The sequence below is a fragment of the Magnolia sinica genome, chromosome 1 (genome assembly GCF_029962835.1).
Source record: "Magnolia sinica isolate HGM2019 chromosome 1, MsV1, whole genome shotgun sequence".
In the NCBI taxonomy this organism is placed as follows: Eukaryota; Viridiplantae; Streptophyta; class Magnoliopsida; order Magnoliales; family Magnoliaceae; genus Magnolia; species Magnolia sinica.
Window position 1 is genome coordinate 11,803,180 of NC_080573.1, and position 25,391 is coordinate 11,828,570.

The 25,391-nt window shown below is 38.4% G+C and overlaps 1 protein-coding gene across 1 annotated transcript in view; it reads right to left on the reverse strand.

The window, feature by feature from the left end:
- Nucleotides 1-25,391, reverse strand: part of LOC131240000 (protein EXPORTIN 1A) — a 52,031-nt gene that overhangs the window by 16,872 nt on the left and 9,768 nt on the right. The window contains exons 3-18 of the mRNA XM_058237987.1: nucleotides 21,704-21,796; nucleotides 21,439-21,510; nucleotides 21,188-21,295; nucleotides 20,984-21,066; nucleotides 19,732-19,870; nucleotides 19,488-19,556; nucleotides 19,311-19,388; nucleotides 19,047-19,109; nucleotides 18,880-18,924; nucleotides 18,446-18,553; nucleotides 18,261-18,362; nucleotides 12,978-13,181; nucleotides 10,232-10,291; nucleotides 8,048-8,158; nucleotides 7,757-7,854; nucleotides 7,554-7,662 (exon numbers count right to left, since the gene is read on the reverse strand). Coding sequence (XP_058093970.1) covers nucleotides 7,554-7,662; nucleotides 7,757-7,854; nucleotides 8,048-8,158; nucleotides 10,232-10,291; nucleotides 12,978-13,181; nucleotides 18,261-18,362; nucleotides 18,446-18,553; nucleotides 18,880-18,924; nucleotides 19,047-19,109; nucleotides 19,311-19,388; nucleotides 19,488-19,556; nucleotides 19,732-19,870; nucleotides 20,984-21,066; nucleotides 21,188-21,295; nucleotides 21,439-21,510; nucleotides 21,704-21,796 — 1,542 coding nt within the window. The remainder of the gene's footprint in view (nucleotides 1-7,553; nucleotides 7,663-7,756; nucleotides 7,855-8,047; nucleotides 8,159-10,231; nucleotides 10,292-12,977; nucleotides 13,182-18,260; nucleotides 18,363-18,445; nucleotides 18,554-18,879; nucleotides 18,925-19,046; nucleotides 19,110-19,310; nucleotides 19,389-19,487; nucleotides 19,557-19,731; nucleotides 19,871-20,983; nucleotides 21,067-21,187; nucleotides 21,296-21,438; nucleotides 21,511-21,703; nucleotides 21,797-25,391) is intronic.

Here is a 25,391-nt window from a genome sequence, read left to right on the forward strand (position 1 = left end):
TCTTAGCATGGGAGAACAGAGCCCACATGGTGGTGGATCTCCCAATGGGTGGGATTAGATTCACATGGTCTAATGGGCAAGTGAATGTCGCTTGTTCCAAGCTCAACAGATTTCTTATCTCTTTAAAGTGGGTGGAGGTATTCCCGCAAGTTCAGCAGCAGGGTCTTCCAAAGCATGTGTCAAATTACAATCCAATTTTCTAGAAGTGGAAAATAACTGGGGTCCTAGGCCCTTTCATTTTGAGCTCTTATGGCTTGAAAATGTAGGCTTCTCCGATCTCATCCTCAGCCTGTTTTTCCTTCCTTTTAAAAAATAAAAAATAAAAATTCAAGATTCGTCTCATTTGTAGCTGGTGCGCATCTTTTGAGGTTCATGTTTCGCTGGTTTCCAGATAAGTAGAAGCTAAGATTGCTGAAAGAAAAAATCAAGAGGTGGAAAAAAGTGGCATTGGGAAACAGGGAGACTAAAATAGACAAATCCTCAAGGGAAATCGATATAAAGGCAGAAAGCGCAGAGCTGAATGAGGAACTGAGTTTGAGATCAAAGCTATCTTTGGAATATGTAAGAGGATTAAAGGAAGAGAAAATAAAATAGAAGCAAAGTTATAGAGCAACGTGGCTTAATGAGGGTGACAAAAACACCTTCCATAGCATCGCAAGTATTTGAACTAGAAGTAACAAAATAAGCATACTTCAAGTGGGGGACAAGATAGTGGAAAGTAAAGAAAGCATGTGAGGTTGTGGTGCAGTTCTACACAGAGCTCTTGCGAGGTGAGGAATGGAAGAGAACAAGGCTGGACAATCTCAATTTCAAGTCTCTGTCTCGAGTTGAGACGAATCCCTAAAAGCCCTGTTTCCCAAGGAGAAGTCAAAGGGGTGGTGGGGTCTTTGGGGAGAGATAAGGCCCCAAGGCCTAATGGCTTTCCAATGGCTTTCTATCAAGTTTTATGGGATCTCATGAAAGGTAACATGATGAGATTCATGAAGAAATTTAGAGGGGGCGTCTCTTGACAGGTTTAGTGGCCTCCTTCATAGCCCTTATTCCAAAGGTAGTGAGTACGGATAACTTAAAAGACTTCAAACTATTATCATTAGTCATATCAGGGGTCACTACAATATTCTTGCAAAAACTTTAATTTTCAGGTTTTGAAAAGTTCGCGATAGTGTCATCTCACTTTTGTTGAAGGAAGCCAACTCATGCATAGCTCTCACTTTTGTTGAAGGAAGCCAACTCATGCATAGCTCTCTCTCTCTCTCTCTCTCTCTCTCTCTCTCTCTCTCTCTCTCTCTGTGTGTGTGTGTGTGTGCAGTGGCCAAGGCTTTTGAGTAGGTTGTTGGAAAAGGGGCAGGAAGTTGATCACTTCGGCAGTTTTAGGGTGGGAAAGGTGGCTCAGTCATTATCTCATCTCCAATTTGCTGACGACACCTTGCTTATTTGTAAGGCAGATCCGAGTACGGTGGACAACCTTAAGAAGATTATCAGGTGCTTCGAGTTAGTTTCGGGGATGAAAGTAAACGCTGCAAAAAGCAAGATGCTAGGTATTTGCATGCAAAGGTACTTAGAAAAGATGGCATCCATTTTTTGGTTAAAGACTAGATCTTTCCCCACTACTCATCTTGGTCTCCCTTTTTGCATTGGGAAGCCAAACATGAGATCTTGTTGTGCAATGAATGGAAAGGAAGTTGTTGGCTTGGAAGAGACATTATTTATCCTTAGGGGGCCAGGTAATGCTTATCAAGGCAGCAATGTCTAACGTGCCGATGCACTTCATGTCTCTTTCCAAGCGTCCAGAATCTATCCTTCATAGGTTGGAGAAACTTAGGTGGGATTTCCTTTGGAAATGAAGGAAAAAGAAGGATAAATTCCATCTATTGATGTGGGATGAGGTGTGCTTACCTTATGAGGGGGGACTGGGAGCAAACATAAAGAAATTAGACTCGGTCAATCAAGCTTTGTAAGGAAAATGGTTATGGAGATTTGGGGTTTTTTTTTTTTTTTTTTTTAAAAAAAGGTTATGTGGAGAAATCTTATTAAGGGTAAATATGGATGTCATGAGGGGGATTGGTGAGTAAAAGCTCGGTCTATCTACAAAGCTGATACGAGGGGCTTGGCTTTGAAATTGGCAATAGGGAAAGTGTAAGGTTTTGGGAAGACATTTGGTCGGGAGAGAGGCCGCTTCAAGAGATTTTCCCACGGTTAGTGAATCTTTCTCCAAAAAGGAACATTCCAATTTCTCATTGCTTCTCTTATTCAATCGGAGCCATCATCCGGTCTCCCCCTTGCAGAAGATATCTGCCTAATGAAGCAGTCGAAGACTACATCAAGTTGCAACATCTCCTTCAAAAGTGTCTTCTAGCCCAAAAGGTTTGGGATATAATGTTGTGGAAGGTAGACAAATCAAGTTAGTTCTAGGTCCAATCTTTCTATAAGCTGATTCATTCGAAGGAAGCAAAAGGAAGTCTGAGAATGCAACTCTTTTGTTTGGTCCTAAAAAGCCCCCTCCCAAATGTTGGCATTCACTTAGCTTGTGGGATGCAAAAGAGTGCTAACGGTTGACAATCTTCAAAAATAATAATAATAATAATAATAATAAATAATAAATAATAAATCTTTGGTGCTGCCCAACATGTGTTATGTGTACGGCGGATGCAGAGTCAATTGATCATCTTTTCATTCACTATCCTTACACCCAAAGTATATGGACATCAATATGGGGATTATTCAAACTCACATGGGTAATGCCTATACACCTCATGTCCATCTTTAGATGTCCTGCTAGTATTATGAAGGCAGTGGATAAACTGAGACGTGAGTTTCTGTGGACTGGAAAGTCTGAGACCGCTAAGTTTCACCTAGTCAAATGGAAGCAGGTGTGTTGCGGTTTTCAACAAGGGGGGGTAGGAATTAAGGACCTCAAGATCATGAATTCAGCCCTCTGAGGGAAATGGATTTGGAGGCTCGGGTGTGAAGATGGTACCCTTTGGAATCAGGTGATCAAGAATAAATATGGCACTACTCAGGGGGGCTGGTGGTCAAAGTCATCCTCCACTTACAAGGTTTCGGCCCTGTGGAAAGGAGTTCTAGCCATGCAAAAGCAGGTGTTGAATGGGATTGAATTTATCCCTAGTAAGGGTAATCGCATCCGTTTCTGGTTGGACACTTGGTTAGGTGATCGGCCCCTCAAAGAAGTCTACCCTAATATCTTCCGTTTACCTCAGTGTAAAGATATTATGCTAAACAGATGCGGTTCTGATGCTGGTGGGGTGACAGTTAGGAACGTGGTCTGCAGGCGGCATCTGTTCGACTGGGAGGAGACTGAGTTCATTAATCTGTTGTCCGCTCTCCACTCGATCAAGCTTCACCCAATTGACGCCGACCGAATTTCTTGGAAAAGGGATAAATCAGGTGTGTTCACGGTGAGATCCTTTTATCGGAAGTTGGCAGCCGATAATGGTAATTCTACTGTTGTTGTGTCTCCCATTTGGAAATGTGGCGCCCCTCCAAATATCAGGATGTTCGGCTGGCTTGTGGTTCTGAAAAAAATTCTCACAGTTGACAACCTTCAGAAAAGGGGAATGCCGCTGGTTAAAGTCTGCTGCTGCTGCATGAATATGGAGGAATCAATTGATCATCTTCTTATCCATTGTTCTTTCATCCCCTCCATCTGGGCGGAATTCTTGTGTTGTTTCAAGATAAGCTGGTGCAATCCTGATTCGGTTAGTAGTATGTTGTCGGTGTGGTTTGGGGTCTCCTTGGACAAATCTAAGAGGCAGTTGTGGAGAATGGTGATCTTAGCTATCTGGTGGACCGTTTGGTCAGAGAGAAATAATCGTTGTTTCCGCAACCTATCCAACTCTGTTAGCAACTCCATCGCTAGCGCTAAGCGGCTGCTGATTGAATGGGCTGCGGTAGATTCGAAGATTAAGGGTTCCAATCTGTTTTGTTTGCAAGCCTAGTGTGGTCCGCCTTCTCAGCGGACCGCCGCTTTTCGGTTTCCTCTCCTTTTTGTCTTGTTTTCGTTTGCTGCTTTTCTCTCTTTGTTTCTTTTTCCTCCTTTTCAATGAAATTTGGTTATCCTTCAAAAAAAAAAAAAACATGGGCAATGCCAAAATCAATCGGAAATCTCTTTTATGCTTTGGCATGTTTTCGGTCTAAGGACGGACAAATGGGTGTGGTGGAGGCTGGCATTATTAGCAAGTCTACGGGCGTTGTGGGGTGAGAGGAACGGAAGATGCTTCCGAAATTTGAAAGAGTCAGCGAATGATGGGACAAATCAGACGATATTTTTGAGGCAAGGTGGTTTTTATATGTAACAAACTCGGTAAATAGAGAGTTCTCCCTCTAGGTTGAGGATGTATTTTCTTGGTTATTTTTTCTTTCTTTTTTTTTTTTTTTTCTTTTGCGTTCTTTTCTCTAGTTTTTGTTATGTATCTGTGTGCCACCTTGGCTCTTTTCTATGAAAGCATATTATCTGTCAAAAAAAGATAGCTAACTTCCCTTTTCATTTTGTTTTAGTTTTAGGTATTTCGAGTCAAGGGAAGGGGAAGACAGAAGAAACACTTGTCATTATTTGGATCCAAGGAAGCAAAGAAAAATAACCATTCGCCTAACATGAAAGGAAACACATTTTCGCAGACTCATCGCATTAATTCTACCAACATTACTATGTGTCCACCTGATGAAAACAAGCTAAATAGAAACTACTATAAGCACATAGGCCTATGGACCATGCCTCCCCTAATATTGCCAAAAAAGCAATGAACAATTTCTCATTCATGTTGTAACTACATACAAATCAATTTTTCAGATGATCGGTGCACAAGTTTCATGTTGGAACTTTTGGAATAAGTTTGACGCCAGCTGCCAACATGACAAAACCCTCCTCATGCTAAGGCATTCTGTGTAAGCAACACGCTGCATTGGAACCTGGCTGCAATGAGAAATGAGTAAGGGTTGGCTAAGGCATCCCCTGGAAGTGGCATGCCGCAATAATGCCCAGCTGCTGCAAGGGTTTGCACACCATACTGGACACATGTGGGCAAAGAAGCTTATCCAGGAGAATAGGATTCATCTTGTTGCATGGCATATAGAAACATTGAAAAGTAAGAGCATGGAGTTAGCGGATACAATGAAATGAAGGAGAGTTAACATGATTTGTATTCAAGAGACCAAGTGGAAAGGGGCCAAAACTAGAGAAATTGATGGATATAAGCTTTGGCATATAGGAAAGGACAATAATAGAAATGGGGTAGGAAAAGTGGTAGATAAAGATTTAAAGGATAAAGTTGTAAACATTAAGAAAGTGATAGGATTTTATTAATAAAACTTGTGTTAGGAGAGGAGATAATCAAATAATCAATGTTATCAGTGCAGATGTGCCGTAGGTAAAGAATAGAGTCAAGAGAATTCTAGAAGGATATGGATGGACTAATGCAAGAAATTCCAAATGGAGAGAGGAAATTTGTAGGAGGAGACTTAAATAGTCATGTACGACAAGTGTATATGATATGAAAGGGTACATGGAGGAAATTGTTTTGGAATAAGAAATGAGATAGGAAAGTAACTGTTAATTTCTCTATGGCATACAATCTAGCTCTAGCAAACACATACTTCATGAACAGAGAAGAATATTTAATAACTTTCAAAAGTGGATCACATAAAAGCCAAATAGATTTCTACTTAGGACGACAACAACCAATACGTAGGGATTGCGAGGTTAATGGTTATTGACATTTACATTAAGATATGGAAGAAAGAGAATGAAATTGATAAGTTTCCAAAAACTAGGTGAAATTTAAAAAAAGCTATACAAAAAGCTATTAAGGAATAACGATGTACAAAATTTGATGGTGGAATAACGATGGGCAAAAAGCTATTAAGGAGAAAAGTGCATGTTTCAAAGACTAACAAGGGACTAGAAAGTAGAAACAATGAAAATCTTGAACAATATAGAAATGCCAAAAAGATTGCTAAAAAAGTAGTAAATGAGGCTAAACTTAAGGCTTGTGATGATATTTACAATAGATTGGGGGCAAGAGAAGGTGAGAAGATGTCTTCAAACTTTTAAAAAATGAGAGTGAGGAAGAGTAGGGACCTGGATCATGTTAGATACATTAAGAGAGATGACCAGAGGATACTAGTCAAGAACAATGAGATCAATGAAAGGAGCAGCAGTGATGTAGGACTGATGCATGAACTAAGTAACATGTGAGATCAAATAACCGAATTAAGATATTTAACAAAAAAAACACAAACATCGCTATATTCATCACAAATATCATGAAAATCAAAAGAAAACCATGCATAATCCTGACCTAAGTTACCAACATCGTAACACAAAATCATTAAATAAAAAGAAACTAGGATCTAAAGGATGTAGGGTCATCCAATTAGTGGGTGTTGGGAGAGGAGTTTCATGAGAATATATTGACATAATTAAGGATATATACGAGGGAGCAATAAGAAATGTGAGGACCACTAGTGGAGAGACATTTGAGTTCCCAATTACTATAGGATTACATTGATGGTAGGCATTGAACCTGTGCCTTTCACATTGGTAGTGGACAAATTAACGAGGCATTTACGAGAAGAGATCTCATGGTGTAAGTTGTTTGCAGAAACATAGTTTTGATTGACAAGAAGACTCAAGGCATCAAACACAATGCTAGATTTATGGAGAGGTGCTTTAGAATCTAAAGGAATAAAAATTAGTTGGACTAAAACAAAGTATATGGAGCGCAATTTTAGTAATGATAGAAGTAAGAAGGAAGAATTAGAAAAGACAAGACTGAGGAGTTTCCCAAAATGACCACTATCAATATCTTAAGTCATTAATTTATGAGTGGAGATCTCTCTCTCTCTCTCTCTCTCTCTCTCTCTCTCTCTCTCTCAATATAACAAAATTTTATTAAAAAGGCCCACCAAGGCAAAAGCTAGGCGAGAAAAAAAAAAATTTCAAGCGTGGTGGTAGAAATGGAGATGTGCCTCTAGAGTTTTATGTGATCACCATGTACCACTCGAACTGAAAGGGAAATCTTATAGGATGGCTATAAGACCAGCCATGCTTTATGGAACAGAATGCTATGCAGTTAAGGAACAACAGGTCCATAGGATGAGCGTAGCTGAATGAGGATGTTGAGATGGATGAGTAGCAAGACAAAGGTAGTATTAGAAATGAAAGCATTCAAGGGGATTTAGGAGTAGCACCAATGGATAACAAGATGAGGGAAAGTAAACTTAGATGGTTTAGTCGCGTGCAATAGAGACCAAGAACTGCGCCGATTAGGAGTGAGTTCGTACAAGTTGAAGGCTCTAAAAGGGCGAGGGGAAGGCCCAAAAGGATGTAGGTGGATGTAGTAAGAAAAGACTTGATGACCTATGGTCTAAGTGAAGTTATGGCCCTTTATAGAGTGGAATTGCATAAAAGGATTCATGTAGCCAACTCCAATTAGTTGGGATAAGGCTTAGATGGTGATGATTGGTATGCAGGTTTATCATACATTACAATGACTGGTTAGAGCATTTTTTGAAGAAATTAGGAAAGAAAAAATGACCTGAACTCCTGGATGTGTTTCATGCATGAACTCGAACAACTTATTCACAACAGTTTTCAGAAATTTCCAGTGGGCCCTCAAAAACTTCGGGTACTGACCCACAACATACCTGCCAATTTACCCCAAAAAAAAATATATAATATCAGTAAATAGGAAGCAAAACTAGAAAAAGCAAATGACAATTGTACTCCAGCAGCTCATACATGATGTTACTCGCAATGACTGCTTTGTTATCTTTTCCTTTTGTAATTTCACATAAGTTCAGTAAGTCACGAATGACCATCACCAGAAACCTGTTTTCCTACAAAATAACAAGGGAAGAACCATCAATGAACAACATAAAATTTTCATATCAAGACCAATAAATCATAAAAAGAAACAAAGCATGTCCACTTTTCAATTTTCAATGTACAGTTAAGCATTACTGAAAAATGAAAAATAAAAACAGAAATTTTGAATTGAAGAGCATTCATGCTAAAACCCTAAGTGAGTACCTGTTCCTCCATCATGGACCCAGATATTGATCCAATTGCCCAGCATAGAGTGTTCAAATTGTTCCACGTCCAATCCTCCCCGTTCAATTGTTTACTTAACTTCTTCAACATCTAAAGTTAAAAAAAAAAAAAAAACTGTGCTAATGAAATCTTAAGATACTAACTCTTTCATCCCACAATTATAGCAAAAATAAAATCATGGAAGCAAATATAAGAAGAGGACAAAAAATGGCAATTAAATCCCAAAATAAGGGCAAATGGAAAAAATGGAAAAACAAACTCATGAAGAATTATTGTAAATAATCGTTTCAAGAACCAAAGCATTATTTTCAAATGCCACAGAATACAGATGGAGACAAATATTAGCATAGCATTTGAACTTTAATGGCAAGTATTCACACGGAACGTTTTGAATGGTTAGGCATTGCAATATGTGATGGTGTCTAGATGACCACTATACTTGATTAGTTGATACCACGGATCTCAGTTACATGCTCAAATTCATAAGAGATTAAATTTGTTTTGCAGCTTCAGAAAGAAGAGTTTACAACCGCAGAAAAGATGAATTGGAGATTGTTGTTCCAAAAAAGCTGTAGTAGAACCAACTTGTTTTGAATTTTAAACATAAATTTGTAGTTCTAACACAACCTAAGCATGTCTCAAAACTAATATCATATCTTTGCCTCCAAAAGAAATAGAAAATAATCACTGTTATAGGCAAATAAGCAACCATGAACTCAATTGTTTAAGCGTCCTGGTGAGATTATGAAAAATAGTGACAAAGAGGTAGCTATCCAGCAAAGAACAGCATCCTTGCCAATACTTTTTCAACAAAAGAAGTACAACCCTACAGTAACTTAGAAGTTGGAGCAGCACAGTATTATTACGCCTGATAACAATGAGAATCTGCCAATGAAGAAAATGAACAGCCAGCTCATGAGATGAAACAAGATCTCTGCATTCATCAGGGAGACTAGACATCGCCCACGCTAAATTCCTACAAAATCTGAAGCATAAGAGGGAGGAAGGCAAAACTGGAAGTACCGATTTTGAATTTGTGTTATTTTGAGTTGAACATTTTCCAGCACCAAAAAAAAAAAAGTCCAGCATCGCCAGCAACTCAATTTTTGGGGGACATTGTTATGGATAATCCTTACTGGATTCCTGGATTTTTTATTAAAGGCCTGCTTGGTTTTCCAACTACAACTGTCGATGGCTTTAAATGGGTAATGATTATTTACTCTTGTAATTGTGTGTTGACATCACTTACATTTGACAGCATAATGATTTTGTTACACTGTCTGTATCACCCAAAAATCACTGTAAAAATGGCAGCTTTATAGTGTGAAAATGTAATGATTACAATTTTACTTTACCATTATACTTGACTCTTGATTTATAAGCCATAATTTCTGTTTAAACAAACACTTGGAAATGATAATGATGGCTCATTTACTTTGCATTTAATAGGAAATTGGAAAACCAAACAGGCCCTAACATCATAGTGGTTGGTAACTCTTGACCAAGTTAAAATTTTCGATCTGGGAGGAATTTCATGAGTTGATTATCTCAAAATCCAGGAGAACTCGAAAAAAAAAAAAGAAAAAAAAAAGAAAAAAAAAAAAGAAAAAAAAAAAAAAGAAAGAAAAGAAAAGAAAAGAAAAGAAAGAAAGAAAGAAAAAGAGAAGGCAAAAAATGGCAAAAAATTAAACAAAAAGAAAAACTCCTTTCCCTATCATTGCAATGATGTCAGGTGAGATTTGAGAGTATGAGGGAAATATGGCCCAGGCCCTTAACCTTCACAACTTTATTTTAAAGTTTTAACACTGAAGGAAGAGAACTTCCTTCAAATATTGAATGATTAGTGAATTGGTAGGTCACAAACTTTTGTTGAAAATTCAGAAGAGTCGAAGGATTTACAAAAAGGAAAATTTTAATACTGTAGTCGTGTTGATGGGAGACTGGAGACATAAAGCAAACAGCACGCAAGCAGCAAAATAATAATATAGTACAACCAGTTCAATATTCAACTCCTACAAACAAAGAAAACAAGGCTCTTCATTACAAAACACACTGCGTGCAACAAATAAAGACCGAAAGATATTTTGGCAGATATGTTTCATAACCCAACTAAACAGGCCTACAGCTTAGGAATAACGGGAGGAGTGATTATTAAGTCCATACCTGTTGTTCAGTGTCTTCATGATCAAGGTGTGATAAGTATATCAGTGTTTCCCTCATGATCTGTAAATTGAACCAGGTGTGAGAATAAGAAAGTGGAAATAACAATTATTTTTACAGAATGAAATCATTTATTAAGTAACCGGCCACGACAAAAGGCAGAAAAGAATACACAAAAGAAAAAAAAGAAAAAAAAACCAAATTACAAACCCAAAAGGGCTACAAGGACACAATGATCCAACTCCTTAAACCCCAAAGCCTATTCAATAACCCAAGACACGGCTTTCCTAAAAATCTGGCCATCCAGTTCCAATTTGTTCTCAAAACAACGCCTATTTCTCTCCCCAAATAGCACACAAAGTAACTGCAGCCGCTAGCCACCAAACCACCTTACCGTCTTGGCCAACCCCACCTTTGTGCCATTATACCAAAAAAAGGGTATGGAGCCCGGCATGACCCAATTGAAATTTAAAGTTGAAAGGAAAGCTTTCCAAATTTTCCTCGCAAAGGGGCAGTAAAGAAATAAATGATCCACCAACTCGGTGTCCTTCATACACATAATGCAAATATTTGGAAGCACCAATCCTCTCTTTCAGAGATTATCTACAGTAAGAACCCTATTCCTACCCACCAACCACAAAATCGGGCCACCTTTGGAGGAGCTCCATGCTTTCAAAAATGACAGTTGTGACTAGGAGAAGTGGAAATAACATTGAAGTTCATAAGTAGAAAGACATCATGATATAAATCCCAGAATCTCCAGGAGGTGAATCCACTGAAAGACAAGTATATTTTTATGAATATGATTCTTATTCAGCTCTAAAAGCTAAGAGTGTGATTTTCTCCATCAATGCACTCAATGACCTCCATTTAAGGACTTCCAAAAGTGATCAAACCCCAACTCATCTAACCCGTCGATAGTCAACATTCCCTTACATTGTCACTTATTGAGCTTAGGACAAGATATTTTTAGGATCACTGTCGAACCAAATTGAAGTGAGGAGGAGGAAAAAGGTATTTTGATCATCCTCTAAGCTTTCCATTCACAAGTCTCTAAAGATAGGCAGCAAATAAAGATATTCCAGTACAGCAGTGTTTTATCCATATCAATCACGTAGTAGTCTGGAACCCTCTTCTATGAAACCCGAATGACAACAACATTGCCCCTTCCAGTCAGCTTCTTCACACCTTGGAGGGAGTCATCATTCCCAAGGCAAGAATGGACAAAGATTTGGGCATGGGAATCATCTGGAGACAGTTACTTGATTCAACTAGGGGCATCATGTACAACAAGAATCAGGTATGAAATATGAATGGATCCTCTAAATCCAAATTCTTGGAATACATGTATGGCAAAGTTGGTAGCAACCCGTAAGTATAATCATCTTAAAACAAGCAGCCGAGTTGACACGTTTCCCTCTTACTTTTCTTTTGTTAATGGCAGAAATTGGGGAAATCCACTATGAAGTCCTGACTATAAATAATGTCTCAAAGTTGGGGGATCCATTACCCTTCCCTTAACCGATATCTAAGTATCCAACTCAGGTACTCGAGTTTTTTCGGGGATCCTCTTATTGTAGAGCATAAGTTTGGTATTCAATCCTTAAATAGGCATCTAATGGGGACATGGTGACACTGCAGCCATACAGCTAGAATCTGCCACTCAAAGGCCCCCCACGGGTCATCACATTTTTCTGAGTAGCGAGTCTTGATAAGTTCCTGACCATTAATTTTTGGGTCATTAGACAGGAATTTATCACCAATGAATGCTGCCTCTAGCTAGGAGAAGATGAATTCGCAGAATTGTGTTTGCCCATTGATAATTTATGCTCAATGCATGGGACTTTGGCTTCCAGACTCCTAAGGGAACAATCTTTGGTATCTGTGCCTTCTTGCAATGCCGTCGCCAATAACCATGCCTTCCAAAATACAAGGTGGACAGCACTAGCTGGGGTTCATTGATAGTATCTGGGGTATTTAATTGGGTAATGCAGATCTAGCTGGAATAGGGAGTATTACTCGAGATGAGGAAGGGATTTTGAAGGCTTATGAAGCATGTATAGGAGACGCAGAGTTCTGATGAGGAAGCAATCTGGGCCCCCTGAGTTGGTTGAAGGACCTAAGTCATTAGCAGGTGGTGCCTACCATAAATAGGGTCTCCTCCAAGTAAGATGGGCATCTCACCTGAAGCATATCCATGGAAACTAGCAAACTGCGTTGAGGAAATGAGGGAAATTTGGACTTCCTTTCATATCTTATACTATAGGAAAGCTGGGCTGGAAAGGTCATGTAGACCCCAACATATCGACCAGGCAAGGGATTCGGTTTATATTCCCAAATTTGTGGTGACCTTGCTTTGTGGTAATCTTCTTCTTTTATTTGCCTGATAAAGCTTCCAACTATCAATAAAATAAGTAGGGGAGAAGAAGTTGATGCATTTGCCCAAAATAGATGAAGAGGAAAAAAATTTGTTTGGAACAATATGCTCATTTTGTATCTGCTTTATGCTTCTTTATTTGGTTTCTTATCAATCATTTAAATTATTTTTTTCTATTTGATCACTAAAACAGAAACGCATTCAAAATTAAATTGTTTGGGGATCAAAGTAACCAAATGGAATTGGATGGAGAGAAAGTGCCTCATAGGAATATATTATCAGCTTAATTAAAGAATTAAATTTCACCAAAGGAAAGGATCAACATAGAATGCAAGCTACTATGATCTAGGCAAAGAAGAATGAAAACCGGACCTTATACTGGACAAGGACATCATTGTCTTTCATAGTTTCCCGCACAATATTGCCGTTTTCGTCTTCCACAATCAAAACCTCTTCAGGTTTAGCCATACGACATATCATAAGCATCCTTAATTTTGACATTGGACCAGAATAGAGCTGCCGTCTTTGTGAAAGTTGTGAACCAAGGCCATCAACCATCCCAGAAAGCATTGGCATCTGCAGATTCAGTGTGCGACAAAGAAAGATGGATTCACCAGATCAAAACCAGAAATGGTGTACGGCATAAAAGACGGCAGTAAATAATAATCTAGATCAAGCCCCAGAGATAAGTAATAAAAATTCCTATATTAATGCTGAAACATCAAACAGTGAGATGCTTATAATGAATACAAAACTAAACGATATGTTAATTTTGGAGAAACGATACATAATCTATCAGCTAGAAGAGATGTTTGAAGTAGAGGTTCTAGAAGAACTTTGAACAAAGTAACATTGCCAGCCTTTGAACATAACAACGCAGTTCCCTTCTGATGGCAACAACTAAGACAAATTTTCCAGTGAAGTAATTCCAAATCCGTATCTAAGAGACTGAAGTGGTTACCCCAATGACCATTCAAATAACGACTAAGATGAATAGCAATGGAAGCAATTCCTCATGAACAAGTATTACTTGTACTTTAGCAGCATATTTTCAATATATATATATATATATATATATATATATATATATATATATATATATATATATAACTTCAAATCTTCCTTAAAGGAAAAAAAAAAAAAAAAGGTCATAATTATTTGCCTATTTCAGGAAAGAATCCTAGGGGTAGACTGAATTTGGGGAGAGAGTGCATGTTTGCTCAATTCTAGTATTCGTGAAGGCATAATACATGAGAGATCATGTCCTAACTAACTTTGAATGATATGTGCTAATATTAGGGGTTGGGCTCTTTTGTGTTTCTCTTTATCTGTTGTAGTTTTAACTTTTCTTTGGGCTCATTTCTTTCTTTTTTTTGTTCTGCATCTTTCTTGTTGCCTTTTCTTTTAATAAATCTGATTTAACCCTCAAAAAACTTCTAAAGGTTGAGTACGACAAGATTTGATCCAAGAAGAAAATCAATTGGAGGCAAAAAATATATATATAAAAAAAAATCAGGGCAATATGATTAAAAGGTGACCGATTTCACAGCCCTGTGGTTAATGACGAGAACAAAAGAAAGATGCTATATTTGAGTCAATTGTTAATTTCTATTCTGTTGTAAGCAGATGAAGGTTGAAATTAGCCTTGGTTGGAATTGGATTATTTTTTATTTTTTTGAAGATTGAAAAGAATTGCATTAAAGGGCAAAACGCTAAAACGAAACAGCAAGACAAGCAGAACATTACTCTTGCTCGGGTGGTATACTCTCAGGAGTTTCAACACCCAGTCAAGGGTTCGAGTATCCATGGGTGGTGAAATTCCACTAGCGTGTGTGTGGGGTGTGTGTGCGTGTAAAAAAAAAAAAAAAAAAGCAGAACATCACAAAGAGAAGAAAACAAAGGGGAAAAAAATATATATATATACAGAAAATAACCTTAAAAACTACTATACAACTCGAAACCAAGATACCAGGAACCAACGAAACTAATCCAAGATCGAGGAGACGATAATTCTGTCAAAGAGATTTGGACTAAACAACCAGTCCCTTCAGATCCCAGATGATATGATTCGAAACAGTAGAAGGAGAGGAAGACCATCTGGAAAACAGCGATTATTTCTTTCTTTCCAAAGGGCCCAAAGAGTTGCCATTGTAGACATCTTCCACATTGCCTTATAATTCTTCTCAAGATGCACACCATTCCAAGCAAACAGGAGACATTGAATCGAGATTGGCGTCGCCCAAGAAACTTGGAATTTACTAGAGATGGAAGACCAAACTTCAGCAGCATACGAACCGTGGAGGAAAAGGTGAGGAATGGATTCCGCCTTACAGAGACAGAGAAGGTAGACATTAGGGAGAACGAAACCTCACCATTGGAGGTTGTCCGCAGTTAGAACTCTCCCTCTTGCCAGCAGCCAAATGAAGGCAGAAATCTGGGGAGGGGCTTTGTAATACGAGAAGAAAGAAGGGAAGACAGATCTCTGATTGGTTGAGGTTGCTCTGACGAAGTTGTAAAAAGATTTGAAAGTGAATCGGCCTGAGGGGTAAACAGTCCAATGTAAGCGGTCTTCTGATTTGGGAATAGGCCTAACGCCAGCAGAAGGAGATCCAGGAAAGCCTCAGATTCTTCCTTTGTCATGGCCCTTCTACAAGGAGTATACCAAGCTCCTGATCCAACAGAGGAAAAACATTCAAAAATAGAGATTGAAGAATTGGAAGAGATTCTGGATAAACTTGAAAACATATTGGAAAGGGAATTGTCCAAAATCCACTGATCTAACCAGAATCTGATCCTAGTGCCGTCTCCTAGACTAAAACAGACTCCCTCCATAGAGGAGATCTTTAGTCTAGAGATAGCTTTCTAAAGCGAGGATGCTCTATAATTGGAGGAAGGTTTGGTGAACCATCGAACCTCCCTCAATCCGTATTTAGAAGCTATGACTTCCGCCCACCAATTTCCTGACTCGGTTCCGAACCGCAAAAGCTGTTTCCTTAAGAAAGTCGAATTGACATCCATCAAAGTCGTAATGCCAGCTCCCCCCTCCGTGTAAGGTTTACAGAATTCAGACCAGCTAAGCAAGTGGAAATTGTGATTAGGAGAGCTTCCTTTCCATAGAAAATCTCGTCTAAGTTTATCAATTTTCAAGATAACCGACTTGGGGCATGAAACAGCGAAAGGAAATATGAAGGGACATTAGAAAGGGACAACTTAATTAAAGAAAGACAGCCACACAAAGATAAGTATTGCCATTTCCATAGGCTAATTCCTTTTCCATTCTCTCAACAACACATCCCAGAGATGATTGGCTGGCTTGTCAATGCAAGGTGAAGACACAAATACTTGGAAGGGAAAGATCCAGGTTTGCACCTAAACACATCTACAAGGGAAGAAAGAAAATCATCAGGGCTGTTAATGCCTAACAATTCACTTTTAAAAGGTTTATCTTGAGACTGGAAATGGCCTCAAAGCATCGAATAACCTTTCTCGAATTGGACACTGCTAGTTCAATGGCTTCATAGAACAAAAGCCTGTTGTCTGCGAATTGGATGTGAGAAATCGAAGGGCTAGAAGGAGCCACTTTGAAGCCACTGAAGAGGCCAATAGACTCCTCATTTTTCAACATATGACTAAGACCATTTGAAGCTATCATAAAGAGGAAGGGGGATAGGGGATCTCCCTGCCTAAGACAACTAGAGGCAGAGAAAAAACCTTTGGGAGATCCATTAGCTAACATGGAGAAAGAAGCAGATGAAAGGCATGAGCTGATCCAGCTACGCCATTTCGCAGCAAAACCAAACCTACCAAGCATGTAGTTGACATATACCCAATCATCATAGTCAAATGCTTTTCTATATCCAACTAGCAAACAAGACCCCCTAACCATCTCTAAAACAAGAGTCAATGCATTCATGGGCTATCAAAGCACCATCCAGGATTTGCTTGTTAGCCAGAAAGGCCCCTTGGGCTTTGAAGATAGCGTTAAAAAGCACTAGTCTAATCCTAATAGCAAGAATTTTAACTAGGATCATGGAAGGGTCCCCCAACATGCGGATGGAATGAAAGTCCTAGAGGTCAAAGGCAGCTTCAATTTTGGGGATGAGGGCAATGAAAGAGTCACACAAAGCTCTGAATATCGAATCGGTGGAGTAAAAGTATAAAAGATAAGAGATAACATCCAATTTTAAAATATCCCAAAAAGCTTAGAAAAAAAGGCCAATGGAAACCTATCAGCGCCGCAAAGACGGCATCCTTGATTTCGTCCTCAAAAAAGGGAGCTTCAAGCACACACAATTCCTTGGGAGAAATTTAGGGGAAGTTTGGATCATCCAAAGTAGGCCTCGACCGATTTTCTGAGGCAAACAAAGACGAATAAAAAGAAACAATGTGATTCAATCAGTGTTTAAGTTATCAACGAGAAATCAATAATAGCATCGATAATTTCAGTGTCGCCACACCGGTGATACTAAAACCTACTAATTTCGTTTCTCTGGCAAATGTCGCCGAAATTTCGGCGATTTCTACGATAAAATGGTTGTCGGAGATAAATTCGTTGTAGATACTACCCCAAGAATTTCAGCGACAATGTAAATACGGAAAAAATCCAAAAAAAAAAAACTTTTATTTCGATTTTTTCTTCAAGATTTGAGAGTGTAATTTCTTATACCTGTAGAAAAGAATTGGCTTATGGCAAACAGTATTTGGTGGGCTAATCATGAATCCATCAAAAGTTGTGGGCCGGAATTCCATAGACACGAAAAAACCTCCAATTTCCTTTTTTTTTCCTTTGATTGGATAATATATTTCAAACGAAATAGGGCTTTCGACGAATCTTGTTTTGAACATGTTTCCTTCTATGTTTATACAAGATTATAGAAAGAAATCAATGCGTCTTTCTTTTGCTTGTCCCAAAAAAGTTGCAGAGCATCTAAAATATTTCACCCAATTAGATTCATTGGGTGTCCCTACAAAATAATCACAAGGGTCCTTTGCTTCCGAGCTCGGCAAGGTATTGGGGGGAAACATGTCGATGGTGTAACATTCCACTCTTTGGTAAGAATGTTGTCTTAGGCCCTCGGCCTTAAATGATTTCTGGGTAACTCGGTCCTTCCCAAAATTAAGTGTAATCGACCCATTCCAATGTGTATAACATCACCATAATGATATGCAAAGTGCAAGGAGAAAACCTTCATAACTCTGTTCAGGTCAACCGAGAATACTGTTCCTGATTCGTTTGAGAATATGGTAGGAAGAGAACAGTAACTAAAAATATCCGCAAGAGAACAGTTGAAACACTCGAGGCTACCAGACTGGTATGGTTAATGGAAGCCACCACTAAAGGTTGTAAAATAGTGAGAGCTTCCAATGCAAGTTCTATCAAGGCATGCTCTGCAAGAGAATAGAAACCAAGAACCAAAGAGCCCCTCTACACTTTTTAAATTTTTTGGAGAAATATCCCTCTACACATTTAATTATGTAAAATTCAGCCCTTATTTGGCAGCTGCGGCACTTTACGCAACTTAAAGAAGCTAGAAGAAATAACATGATCCTTCCAACGCTAGTTTTAAAAAATAACACTAATAATAACCCATGCCATATATTGAAACTATGAAACTCTAGGCACAATAGCAGTAAAAAGCATCAGATCTAAAGTACCTGAAGCCCCATCATGCTTGCAGCAGCGGCAGCAGGGTTGTCAAGGTTATGATGTACCTCAAACAGCTCAGGGACTAAAGAGTTCCAGTAATCCAAGCATACCTGTCCATGCATTTGACACAGACAAGGTAAGACTATGCAAACTCAATTACAAAGAAAGGAAGGCATGCGGTTAACATGACTACCTTAAAAACCTCTGTGTCATCAACATAAGAAATGCCAATTAGATATTCAAGACCCATTAGAAGTGCAGATCTGTTCTCTGGAGTGGATTCAAGTACTCGGATATGGGACTGCATAGGAAAAACACTATCAGAGTCACTAAGCAAGTTCCATCCAATTACATGTGCAGCAAACCGGTAAACATAAAAACGGGATATAATACTAAATCCAGTATGTTTGTCACTCTACAAACATTAATGAACACAGCATCCATAATTTGACAGACAAATGCAGGCTTGTTTCAGAACACCAAGCTTTAAAACCAAACGCCAGAGGAATGCATATCACTTCATATTTACCATACACTATTGCCTTTGCAACTGATGCAGTCATATTTTATTCTACAAGAACGTACAGGTTCTGTATAGTGCAAACTATGCTGAGTAAAGAAACTTGCCTTGTAAAACGAAGTGAAAAATAGTGCCAGATTTTGAATAAATGCCTGAACAAGCAACCAAAAGAACCAAATCAGGCAAAATCATTGGCATCTTAGAACTCAGTATAAAGATGCAGATGCGGGTATCATAAGTTTCGGGCAGCATTTCTGAAAATATAGAGAGTTACCTGCTCTTCGCTGGAACCATTCGCGTAAGCATCAGGGATGTTTGTTCCAGGTGGAAGAATGCTCTGGAGAACATCAAACATAACCTCAGTATTCAGTGCAGATGTAGAACAAAGTGAAACAGAAATGATTAATAGTAATGAAATCAATAATTGGGATCCAAGAAAACATGTATCCAAATCCAAAAATAATTCTAAGCATACAACTTATGCATACATGCGTACAAACATGCAGACACATAAAAATAAAGATAAAAAAGAAAATACCTGTAGTTGGACCATGAAAATTGTATACAATTTGACAAATTGCATGTCATAAAAATCTCCGAATTGAAGGGAAGCGACCTGTAAATAGAAGGATATGAGAAAATGTACAATGTTCAGTATTTCTGAAGCAAGATGCTAAAATATGGGTCTCTATGGTACCGTGGAACAGATCCTTACCTCTGTTAGACATTGGAGAGTAAGATTCCGATATGATGCCATAGGGAAGAACTTTAGTAGTGTTTCCAGCTGTCATAACCAAAGAAAGCAGAAATATATGCATAAGACCTGTGTGGCATGTTAATTGGGAAGTGAAACAATGGGAAAAAAAAAAAAAAGGAAAGCCTACTACTAAATAAAAACATGAAAAATGTTTCAAAAAAAATCTTTGAAACAATAATTCCATAGTCGTTGAGGCACAAACCAGCGGAGACTCAAAAACATAGCCAAGCGGGATCCATGATAGAAAAGCATGCAATGTTGCTAGCGTTGCCCGTATAAGTTCAGTCCTTTGGGATGCAGATAATACATACAGGCATAGCTCATGAATGAGTTGAAACTCACTGTAAGCAAACCAAAAAAAGAAAGGAAAAAAAGAAGAGAGAGAAAAAAAAAAAAACAATCAGTAAGCTGGGTACATGACTGATTACAAATAGTAGAAAAGCCCATAAAGTACAGTTCACTGGCTAGCAACTTATAGCAGAAAAAAGAAATGCATTCCATGATTACAAAATGAAAAGTTGGAAGATTCTATTTTGATGATAACAGTGTTTTAAATAGCTTACGCTATGCAGCATAGCATAGCCTTCACGCTATGTAGCATGTGAAAATGGCATAAGTTGCTAATAGCGTATGCTACGGGCTACACAGCTTACACAATATTTTTCACCAAAGACAATAAAATAAGTTTATGCTTTTAATGATTTGTTACATTTTGCTATTTATCAATAAAAATCAGTTATTGTTTTCAATGAATAAGAAATCATTTTAAACTGAATAACAACCACAGAAAACCTCACATCGTTGCATGACCATTCACAAATATGCTCTTCCTCCTTGAAACAATCACCATGCACACATATGCAGTTAAAGATGTTAAGTGATAACAACTTAAGTTATCACACAAAGTATGCTTCCAGAAAAGCAGGCATTTGAACTTTTGGATGATGTATAAAGGCTATGGATTCCGGAAACAGGAACCACAAGAATCCGCAAAAGTGAAATCATAATCCCATGTATCATTTCCCGTGCATGGAGAAGCTGCTCTTGGTTTCAAAATAAATCAACCGGGTACAAGGATGTCTATCTGTTCTCAAATATATAAACAAACTTGGAGATTGAATCTTTCAGCTGCATGCTGTTAGAGATAAAAAGCCATCCCAACTATCAATTCTGTGAATATTTGCTTATGGAAATCCTAGGCATAAGAAAACACAACCGATTGAGCCACTTAGACTTTACAGAAGTACTACAAAGGATCAACAGGCAAACAAAACGATGGGGAGAAAGGAGAACACTGCTTAATTTGTTTCAACCCTATAATACACCACAGAAAAGATTTTCAAATTCAAAGTAAAAACTAACGGATATGGTTTCATCAAAAACTATCACATAGCAAAATCAGCCAACAACATAGACCAAAGACGGAATCCAAGAGGTTTGGTTGTGACTATTACCTATTTAATGACTGTTTAAGCTCTTTGATCTTCTGTTGAGTCATCTCCCCTCTTGAGAAATCAAAAACCTCTTCACTGAGAAGCTGGATGGTTGTAGTTTATGTTAATCCAATGCAATATAACTCTCATCGAGTGGCTGTAAATTACATTCAAGATGAACATTCGAAGGAAAAAGAGCAAAACAATATCCAAAAAATAAAGAACCTTTAATATAGCCATGCAATTTTCGCAAATCGTTTCACTACTCTTTGCAGCTGAAACAAGATCAGGAATAAAGGTCCGCCATCTAGCCGGCCACTCATGCTTGAGAACCTGTATTGCAGGCAGTGTATGTTATCAAAAAGGAAATCGGAAGTCGGATATAGTGAAACTTCATTAGTATAGGAAAATGTTGAAAGACAGAAACATCTAGAAGAAGGAAATTGCAGAAAATGCAAAACCATTTTGGTTTTTACCTGAACCAATATAATATTAAGTTTGTTGACATAAAGCCTTTCCCGCCGAAAAGAGACTTCATTACTTGAAAGCTATACAAGAGAAACATCAATAACAGTCATAACTTGCAACAGTATATGGAGTGTAAATTACAGAAACAGAAATTGTGACTATTTGAAGTGACTATATTGCTTTTTCTTTTCTTTTCTTTTTTTCAATGAATAAATATCAAGGATGTTTATATGCTGGTGGCAATATTACAATAAATTAAGATTGTATATATACCTGTACAATAATATCTGATATGTAATTTTTCATTCCATCTCGTTGTTCAACAGGCAATGCATTCCATCGATACTTAATGACACCTTCAAGGACCTGCAGAAATAAGCTTAGTCAGCGGTCCTATAAATGCAGAACTACTCCCTAGTAATGGTAGCAAGATATTTTCTATTGAACAGCGGAGATAGAAGAAAAAACATGAAATATAGAGAAGCATAACAGAAGACAAAAGGAATATCAAAGCAATAACAGAGCACATCAAAACTTTCACACATAAGTCCTGATTGAACAAAAACCAATGAGGTATCAGAACTAAAGGTCACTTGCAGCAAAGCCACGGCAGAGGAATGCTAGTTCTTGCAAAGTCAATTTCAGAAATAAAGATACATACATTGCAACCCGACTCAAAGATCAACTGTCCACAGCGCTAACTAAAGAAGAGGTTCTCACATATACTTTTCAAGGCAGTTAAATTAGTTTATGACCCAAAGATCAACTGTCCACAGTGCTAACTAAAGAAGAGGTGCTCACAAATACCTTTCAAGGCAGTTAAATTAGTTTATTTTGTGTCATTCCTTCACGTTTGTAGTCACACACAAACTATGACACTTAAGCAGTTTGAAATAGGTACTGCATTTTGCATCCATGTCCAACACTTACAATAAAAAAAAACTTGGCTAAACTATGACACCTAAGTATGTCGAAATAAGTACAGCATTTTGCATCCATGTCCCACACTAAGATATATATATATAAAAACTTGGCTGGTGGGGCTCGACAAGATGCATATGATCAATCGCCTCTGTAGTAACCTTAGTCGAAAGATCTTTTTATCTAGCTGACGCTCAAGCTTTGAACTCATTCTCTCACTCTTGTTCCCAAGTGTAAACAGAACCAGCATGTTCTAACGGAGGTTATCTATATATATATATATATATATATATATATATATATATATATATAGAGAGAGAGAGAGAGAGAGAGAGAAAGAGAGTCATGCTCACCTACGCACCTTTGCACACATGTCATGGGCGTCTAATCCGAACAGTCCATGTGATGCGGAATCCCATTAAACCCCAAGGGACAAAATTTCACCCTGATCTAAAATTCTGGTGGGCCATAGCAAAGAGAAATGTAAATCAAGGGAGGAAACTGTTTTCATTTTTCATGGCCCACCAAAGTTTTGGATCAAAGTAAAAAGTGGGCCTGGGGGGTTTCATGAGGTGCTGCTTCACGTGGACCGTTCAGATTTTGGATACACATCACGTATGATGGGTTCTCAAAAAAGTTCGCACGAGTTCCGTGCGAACTCGTGCGCAGCTGAGCATTCGGCTATATATATATATGAATGAAAGCCACTAGCCCACGACACAAGGATGGCTAGAAACCTTGTTTCTGTTTAATTTTTCTGAAAATCAAAAGAAAACATCCTTCCAATTTTCAGGGAAAAAATGACTCCAAGAATGACCTCAAAAAAGAGAATCTGAGCAAAGCATCAGTTATGGGAAAAGGAGTTTGGCACCCTTCCCCACCCTTGTAAACAAGCAGTCTCTGCTTTGGAAGAAATAAAATTCCTAAAAGGAAATTTCGGCTATGTGATTTGGCCCCATAACGCAGAAGAGGTAGTTTCCATGTCCCTGAAAGGTCTCAAAAAATCATGGGGTGTGGACCCCAAACCTAGGTTGGGTTCGGTCCCACACCATTCAATTTTTCTCCCAGTTGATTGCTAAGATTTAGTTATCGGTTTAGATGAATTTGGATGAGGTTTAAGTTAAATTTGGACTCGAGTTAGGATAGGGTTTAGTTTAGGGTGTGCGATGAAAACCCTGCATAGTTCCAAGTCAAGCACATGTCCATCCATTGCCGATTGGCTCCATTAACTGATCTCACACAACCTCTGTTCCCTGGGGTGTCTTCACCTCCTCATCTGTACTAGTTAAAATTTTGCGTCAGAAGCTTCCCCATTCCCATACCTGAATCCGCCATCACAGCCCTTCAGGCTTCATGGAAAGATATTCTATTTTATCATATATCTCACTCCCAGCTCCATGGAATATGTGCACAATCACATTCTTCAATGCTCTTTTTGCCCACGAGGTGTGGAAGTAGTGTTTGGACCTGTTTAGTGTTGCTTGGGTTATATGCTGGAGTCGGTCTCCTCCAGTTGAGATGATGGGGAGGTTGGCTTCAGCAGCCCCAAGGGCAGATTCTGTGGTGTTTCCTAGCGATGATATGGTCAATCCAGAAGGTCTGCAATAATGGGGCCTTTACAAATCAAAGGGAAGCTAAAAAGAAAAGTCATTGTGTGGATCAAAGGCCACATTATCTCTTCGTTTTTGGTGTGTAAAGAGTTCACTTCTGTAAATTGTGACAACTTTAAAACATGGTGGCTGAAAATGATTGAAGAATGAAGATGCTAGACTAATATCCATACAATGGGAACCCCCATTCCCTTTAACATCTTACAGCTTAATCTCGACAGCAATTTGATTGGCAATTTAGATCCTACATGCATTGGTGGGATTACTCAGTGGAGTGCGGTTTATAATGTCTTTTGTGGTCGAGCTAGGTGTTTTGATTCAAACAGAGTTGAGGTAGAGGTTTGTGGTTGGCCGTCAAAGAGCATTTCCATGTATGCTCAGGCACTACAATGTTAACAATGATAGATGGTGGCTGATCTAATGTCATAAGGTGGCAAGGTCACAGGAAGATTACCCTTGGAGACTAGGCGATTGGGTTGAGGAAATATAGGAACAAATTCAAGTGTTCTTCCCCCATGTTCTTGGAGTCACATTTTGAAGATGGATGTGTCACGCAAGGGTGTCTTTAGACATGGTTTAGAATTTGGAGACTTTCCCCTATGGCTATTGGAACTCCAGATTTCTTAGCTTCTTCCATTAATGAAAGATTCCAACCATTCATCTGATAAAAACCACGACACTACACCAATGTTTTAAATATCGACAATATCGGCATATATATCCCACGATATATCTTGTATCCCACTTGTGCGATACGAAACGCACAGGCAATGCCGATATATCCCACATGTTTGATCCAGTGAGCATTTTCAATTTTTGATCCCTTTTTTGTTGAAATTATGTTAAATTAGTGTTAAATGGTTACAAATCCATTAGTTCTTCATGTTTTGCATGAAAAATGATGGAGTTGGACCTTTGATTCCAACTCCATGATTTTTTTCATTGAAAAATTCAACCATTTTTTCAATGTTTCCACATGTTTTTCAAAATGTGTGATAAATTACTCAATACAAACGATATATCCCGTGCGATAACCGATACGTATCTGTATCCCAAGGATGTGATACATAATGCGATACCGATATTTCAAACGCTGCACTACACAAGCACATCTCCACCTCCTTAGCACGACTTTAATACAATTATCAAAAACATCCTCATTGACTTCCCCATCCTTTTGAACGATGAGTCTAGGTGAAGAAACAAACTGCCTTGAGGAATCTCCTGATACCTGTTTTGCGAAAGCCACACCCCTATCCGAATACCCCATCTTCACTCTACTAATTCTAAAGATTATAGAATCTATAGAGTTTTTTTTTTTTTTGCAAACTTCCAATTTAGCATTTGCACCCTCCCAAATCTCATCGATTAACACCAAATCATCCTCAAAGAAAATGCATTAATAGATTTCATCCTGACACCAGTGGTTA